The sequence below is a fragment of the Benincasa hispida genome, chromosome 1 (assembly GCF_009727055.1).
Source record: "Benincasa hispida cultivar B227 chromosome 1, ASM972705v1, whole genome shotgun sequence".
NCBI classification, from domain to species: Eukaryota; Viridiplantae; Streptophyta; class Magnoliopsida; order Cucurbitales; family Cucurbitaceae; genus Benincasa; species Benincasa hispida.
The window spans coordinates 11483931-11491767 of NC_052349.1; the positions used below are offsets into that span (position 1 = coordinate 11483931).

Below are 7837 nucleotides of genomic sequence, written 5' to 3' on the forward strand. Positions count from 1 at the left end.
CTGTTGTCTGCTTGCCTACCTTTGCATTGATAAATTAGCATCTATGATGGTACGTATGATTCACTACAACTACTAACTAGACATCGCAAAGCTCACCTCACTTTTAATAGCTTCTTCAATGATTGACAGTCTAAGTTTTTTGTGTGTAAACCTCTGCTCAAACATTTGTTACCGCATTCCTGATGAGTTTGTCTTTAGCTTTTCGGTAAGAGCGCTGTTGATCTCTAAGTTTGGGGTTGGCAGTGGTCCCAAAAAATGCGTTCATTACATTGTGATATTGTCCAAAAAAAAAATTGTTTGATAATAAAAACTCCACTGTCAGCGCAAAGGGAAAACTCAAGCTAATAAGAATTAAGTTGTGAAAGGCACTTACCCATAATTATATATTTCACATAACACCCATGCAGGTAAGCCAAAACGAAAGTAAGTGGCCAAGATCAACGCATAAGCGCAACTCCTCTGTCTCGCACAAGCTCAAATTAAGCCAAGGCAAAAGTTGAGTTGAATATGGCACGCAACCGAGGATGGTTGCCCACATGACACCCATGGGGCAAGCCAAAATGAAGAGCGTAACCAGGTTCAACGCCGCAGTCTAATAATAAATTGCAAGGCTTTAAATTGTTTTAAACAGACACATTGTTAAAAGCTAAACGCAAAGTTGCGGGGCATGAGTAAAAATTTTTTTAGCAGAGGCTTGCCTGACTTAAGCTTATAAAATATTTCTTTGAAGAAGTAGCCAAAGTTGAGGAGAGCGTTGATTCCATGGTTAGAGGTATGAGTAGATTATATTCTAAGAGGCTGGTCATCGCAAAGGAAAGCTAGAGGGTGAATTATGAATTTCTTGAGTATAAGGCATGCTTGAAGACAAGCATGATTCTAAGTTTGGGGGTGTGATGACGAGCATAAATGGATGTTATTATAGGCCTTTTATTTAGAATTATGGGGGCTATTAAGAAAAATATGCGGTGATTGTACTAAGAATTCATGAGCAAACGAGTTTGCATCGATAAACATATAAAATCTCGGCTAACCCACTATTATGCGTTACTTTGCGTCCAATTGTCTATTTTTGTAGCTAATGCAGGAATCAATCGCATGCGATGAATCTCGCCATCGCAGAAGCATTGCATACGCTCAATGCATGGATGTTGCAATCATTAACCGCATGCGTCCATCGCATAGATGTTGCGGTTACAGAGTATAACCATAACAGAGGGATGACCGCAAGGGTGGTGGAATGAGATGATACTTCGGAAACCAAGCATGAGCACATACCTTAAGAGTATTAAAAGGTGATGTTGACATTTCACCTACCATGCTGTTAGCAACAGAGATTCAGAGTAGGTTCACCACGCCGTTAGTTGCAGAATTTCAGAGAAGGACCATTAATGCTGTCAACGATCAAGCTCTATAAATAGAAGCCTTATAGCATAACTTCAAGGGATCTGAGCTTCTGCCTTAGGGCAGATCCTTGTGATCCAAATAAAAGCGTGAGAAGATATTCTTGAGAGTACTTCATTCCTTCAACCATTCCGAGTGACGACCAGAACCTCGTCGGAGTTAGATCTTGAGAGAGACTTCTCCACCACCTATCCATGGCACCACCGTCAGCCTTGAAACACATCTGATGGACGCAAGACATTGCCCATCTGGCCCTCTATATCTCTTCTAGCTTTGTATTGTATTACATTATGGCTTAAGAGATTAATACATTTTGTGATCAATGCATTTCTTTATTTTCTTCGATTCCATCTTCATTTTCTTATCATCCTTTACTTTTATCGCAAAGACTAAGTAAGATTGCTAGAGTATCGCATACTTAACCATGCGGCATAGACATATGAAGCATGTAGCAAACCACCGAGAGGTGTGCATTGTGCAAGTGTTATGAGAAAATCCTATTTGCTTAGTGTGATGTTGTAGCAATGCTTGTCTATGAGTTGTTCAGTGGTAGCTAACTGCCCAGGAGGGTAAGTGGTGGAACGCATTAAGCAAAATAAGCAGTGTTCCTAGAGATAGGAATAATCTTATGTCAACCATATCTATGTGATTACCTTGTCTTATGAGTGCATCATTCATCATTTAGGCATACTTGAGATAGTAGTCTAAAAACCAAATCTAGGCTTGAGAGAGTCAGATTGGATCGCATATGCAAGAATATAGGCTTAGAGATAAGCTCTGTTTGCTATTACACAGCGTATGCACCCTATAGATAGGATATGAAAGTATGCGGTCACATCGTATGCATCCAGGAGTAAGATACGGTGGTATGCGGTCATCTTGTTTATGTGTGAGAGCATGTGAGCAAGAATAGAGACTTAGACATAAGGCCTCTCGACACTATCGTATATACATCGCATGTGTCGTTGTCAAGTGTGTGTAGCATAATCGCATAGCTTGCATTGGCTGGGGTTACCCTTGCGACCAAGCTTAGGGATGCGGTGAAGTCATTCCCCGCCATTCCATCTATTTTCCCATACATTTTATTACGGTTAACAGTTGTCATGTCTCTATCTCTTACAGTCATACTTCCACTACTTAATCTGTTAGTTAGGAGTAGGAGTAGTGCATAGCCTATAACCTTCAAATTCTTTTATTCTTTGTCGCAAACACTTTACTTCATAACATTTAACTACAAGTCCCTGAGTTCGACCTCAGATCATCCGAGAAACTTGCGATCTCGTTATACTTGGCGAGAGAGCAAGAAAACTTGTGGCAGGAACGCATGGTCATCAAACGCATATTGCATATTCCTTAGTCCAACACATGACCAGCGATGCATGGAGAACGAACGATGAACGCATATTTATTTACTCCATTTTCCACACCATCAATATACAAGCCATTGATCTTTGTAGCCACAAGTTCCACTTTTGAGTCTTTTATTATCCCAAAAGTTCCTCCAACTCCCTTATACTCACACCCTATAGAATCAAACATCTCCAGTGATAGGAGATTGCTCTTCAAGGTTGGGACATGCCTCATATTTCAAATGAGTTTCAGTGAACCATCTTTCAGTTTTAAGGAAACAGAACCTATCCCAACAACCTTACATGTGTTGTTGTTTCCCATGTAAATCAATCCTCCATCCCACTTCTTGTAGGTGCAAAACCATCCTTTAGATGGTGTCATATGGACCAAGCATCCGGAGTCTATAACCTAATCTTAGGTCTCCGTAGAATTCTAGCTTGCACACTCATTAGTCTAAAGTATCCTAGTACACAAAGGAGTTTTCTCCCATAGCTGCCTCTGTCGGTTTCCTACTTTTATTCTTCTGGTTAAGCTTTCTTTTCAAAGAATAACAATCCTTCTTTATATGTCCCATTTTGTGGCAAAAATGACACTTGATCTTCAATTTGTCTTCACCATTTTGTTTTCCTTTACCAGGGTTCTTTGTCTTTTCTTTTGAAAATAGCCCTTCACCCCTTTGTTGTTCTTTCTTGGTCATTTGCAACTCCAGTTCTCAAACTCTGATTGCTGAAATATTAGTTTCTGTTGTAATCTTCCCTCTTTCATACTTCATAGCCACCTTAACATCCTTTAATGAATCTAGCAGTGAATTCAACAAGATGAATGTTTCATTCTCTTCACCTATGTTGTCTCCCATTGACTTGAATTCTAAAGATAATCTCTTGAAATCATTTATATTTTCTGTGAGGGACTAAGCAATATCCATTCTTAACACACTATCAGTTAAATTTAAGACTATGGTTCCATAAGCCTTTACCTCTCTTTTTCTATATCAGTTAGGGTGGCTGGAAGCTTTGTAGGCTTTGTAATGGCCAAAAGAGCCTTCTGCTGTTCAAGAACTACTTTAATTTTTGCCTTTCTAACTCGAAGTCTAATCTTCCATCAAATTTCTTAATTTCAAATCTTGTTGCAACAATTCTTGTGTTTCAAGATTACTGATCTCTGAATTTTGATCATCAAGAATCTGAATCTTGGTCTGTTTTTGGACTATTCTTGACTCTAATACCAATTGTTAGGTCCCAAGAGTTTTATATTCAGCCCAAAAGAAAATTAGGAAACAAGCCCAAATAGAAAATCTGTGATGTAGAAAGAGCCATGCAGCTTCACTTGGTTCTCACACGTAGTTGTCCCTTGGTTCTCACACGTAGTTGTAACTCACGAGGATAATTCTCAAAGTGTAGTCATCAACTTCAACATGCAATTCTTAAATTCTAGTTTTGATTTTCTCTGTTTTCTCAGGGCTTCAACAAAGAAATGATGCAGTCACAATTTTTTCTTAAGGAAATTAAGATCGATTATGGAGAAATAAACGAGATGAAGAAGATAAGGAAGAACAAGAGAAGACACGGGAATTAAGTGATTCTGCTAAGTTGCCTACATTCACTGTGCAAAGAGAGGATAAATCTTCGTTGCTTTTAAATTTGAAGAGATTCTTACAAATGAACTCACTTCTGTGCAGAATTTACAAGACAAAGTACTCTTTCTAATTTTTTGTACAATAACCCATGAGGCGGTCTAGATAAAAGCATTACCTTTTATTTAAAGAATATATATATATTTTTTTATTTATTTATTTATCATCTTACCCATCAACTTAAAACTTTTAGGTCAATTAATGAATTAACGTAGATTGACTACAATGTTATTTCTTTCATGATTAATATTAATTTTCAATTATTTGATTTTCTTCGTATTTCAAACCCACATGGACGATTAGATGATATAATATTGAATTTGACTTGTTGAATCAACCAGTGATTTAAGAGATTACTAGTGTGGTACCCAATTTGGTTTCAAGATTTCAGTAGTAAAAAACAGCATGCACCCAATTCAACCAACCCATGCGACTATCTAGGAAGTAAATCAAACACAGACCAACTTCAATTCATCACAAATTTTCATTAGTAAGAATCATCCCATCAACATTAACAGTAGCTGATAGCATCAATAAGATGGCAAACAAGAGCTAAAATAACACCATAACGTAATGCTTTTAGCCAGCTATTGATTAAACAGGGAAACGTCTCAACCAAAAGCTTGGTTATCAATTAAAAAAAGGTGAAAAAACAAAATAAACGGCCGGCCGCACGGAATGGGATGATCCACAGGATTGATTTTCTCACTCGTAGATCCAGGAATGAAGGCTGCTCTGCCAGTAAACAGGACCTTCCGGGAACCACAGAGCAATTTCCTTCCTTGCACTCTCCACCGAGTCACTTCCATGAATGATGTTCCTGAAAAGAAAAACCAATAATCCATCATCCACACATATCTTTCCTTTATCAACTTCTATCAAGCATTCATTCAATTCAAACCTTTACCTGCCAACATCAATTGCAAAGTCACCACGGATGGTTCCCACATCAGAATCTGCTGGCTTCGTGGCTCCGATGATCTTCCTACCAGTTGCTACAACATTTTTCCCCTCCCAGATCATTGCAACGACGGGGCCAGAAATTATGTACTCAATCAATCCATTGAAAAAGGGCTTTCCAGCAAGATCAGAGTAATGATTCTCAGCAAAAGCACGATCCACAGACATGAGCTTCAAACCTAATCCACGCCAGTTTATTCTAGATCAGCAACAGTCTATATGCAGTACTACAGAAAACTTATATAAGATTTCTGTAAAACTCAAACTTAGGCAAGCAAGACGACGACTTCAGAATAAGAACAAGAAGAAATTAAAGACGAGATCCTGTTTGGGAAAGAGGTGAATTCTGCTCCAAATATTATCCAACGTGAAGCAAGAAAAATAGGGAAAATCCAAGCAAACACATTCATCCCAGTTTTTATATCAACACACAAGAAAACGAAACACACAAAACAGGAAAAAGAAAAAGATAAAATAACTTCAGCCAAAAAGGAAAACAAAACAGAGAATTCACAAAGCTCTCAGAGCATAATTACCTCTTAGAGAAAAGCCCTTCTTCTCAAACCTACTGATAATCTCTCCAACCTGTAAAAATAATCACACAAAAATGTATAAAAGTAGAGAGATACATCGATTCGTGGATATGCAAATGCATCAAAACTGAGAATACGCCCCAACTTAATTAAAGAATATACTAAAACGAGAAGGCAAAAGGATAAGAAATGAAATTCACAGGGGGAATGGAAGAGGAAAGAGGGATACCAGGCCTCTCTGAACTCCATCAGGCTTAATCATGATAAAGCTCTGTTCCATTTTTGTGGACCGGCGTTCTGCTGAGCTATGCTTCTCTTCAAACTGTGTAGTTGTAGACGCCGAGACCGCGGTTGAAGCGGGTCGATGCGTAAAAGGGATTTTATAGGTGCAACTGGATTCGGCGTTGCCTAACCCTAATTCCCTTCCACTGAAATATTATAACAGAAATTGTAAATTTGATTCCTATGTTTGAAAAAAAAAAATAGGATAGATATCAATTTCCACTCTTAAACTTTGAAAATTGTATTAATAATAATTATATTGATTTAAACACTAAATTTTTATAAATATATTAATTAAAACTCTAAATTAATAATTGTATCAATTTAAACCTTAAAACTTTTATAAGTATATTAATTTAAACCTTGAAGTTTCATAAATGTATCAATTTAAACATCCCATTATGTTTTATTTGAATACACTTACGAAAGTTTAGGGTGTAAATTGATATATCTATGAAAGTTAAGGATTAAAAATTGATACAATTATTAGTTTGGGGTTTAAATTAATACTATCAAAAAAATTCAAGGTTTAAATTGATACAACTATTAAATTTTAGAGTTTAATTGATACGATCCCTAAAGTTCAGAGTATAAATTGACATTTACCCAAAAAAAAAAATTTTAATCACTATTGTTTGATAAAACCTTTCTAAATAGTTCTTATAAAAGAAATTTTTTTATGAGAATTTTATTAAACTATAGAGAATTTATGAAATTTTATTAAACTATGGGATCCAAATTTTATTCTTATTAATAGTGAACAGATTTTTAATTTAACCAATATTATATCAATTATATTTCCAATTATTTATTTACGGACGAATTTAAATATATTGTTTTCTACTATGTTCATACCTTTTATACGTTACTTGTACCTACCCCACCACCATTTCCTAATTAATTGAAATATATATAGTCACTCATGTAAACCCTTTTTCCATTAAATATATTAAATCAAATTTAAAATCCCATCCCAAATTAATATTCTTATTTATGGCAAAATCTAGTTAGCAAGATGTTGGTGCCAAATTTTGGACATGAGAAGATGCATCTGACATTCACGTGACAGTAACAATAAATTTATAATTTAGGGAAGAGAAAACCTATAAAAAGAAAAAAGAAAAAAGGCTCAGATGCCAAAGTCAATATGAGAACTAAATAATTAAAATAAAAAATAAAAAATAAAAAAAAAAAGTTAGACGTTTTTAGGTACCTCCTATGGAACTACAATAATGTATTTATAGGGGAATGAGAGGTAGTTTACATTTCCCTTTTAAGATAAGAATTAGATGAATCTTTCCTTATTCTATATACTCAAGGATTATATATTGTCATGTCTTATCTTATTTTTTCATAGTTTTTGGCTTATTTAATTAGGTCAAAATAAACTCATAACATTAGCCTCCACTCATAAGTTGAGGGTTATGGTTAAATTTTTTTTTTATGGGTAACCTTATGATAAATCAACTTGGGATTATAATCTCACATTCTATAGCCTCGCTCTTTGTCACGAGACTTATCTCGAACTTTGGGAGTGTTGAGCCTATCGAGCCAGACCCTTTTGAGGTCCAACAATTTCCAATGCGTTTTTTCATCTCATGGCAAAGTTATGCATCAAATTGTGTCAAGCCCACCCCAAGGAAGTCCCACGCAATAGAACATTGCTCCCAAATCATGA

General features: G+C 36.0%; 1 protein-coding gene across 1 annotated transcript; it reads right to left on the bottom strand.

The window, feature by feature from the left end:
* Window positions 1–4846: 4846 nt before the first annotated feature.
* Window positions 4847–6267, bottom strand: LOC120085629 (nucleoside diphosphate kinase). Its single transcript, XM_039041766.1, has 4 exons — window positions 6107–6267; window positions 5881–5929; window positions 5292–5523; window positions 4847–5204 (listed from the first exon to the last, which is right to left on the bottom strand). The coding sequence occupies exons 1-4, from the start codon at window positions 6155–6157 to the stop codon at window positions 5090–5092; spliced, it is 447 nt and encodes a 148-aa protein (XP_038897694.1). The 5' UTR covers window positions 6158–6267; the 3' UTR covers window positions 4847–5089.
* Window positions 6268–7837: the final 1570 nt, after the last annotated feature.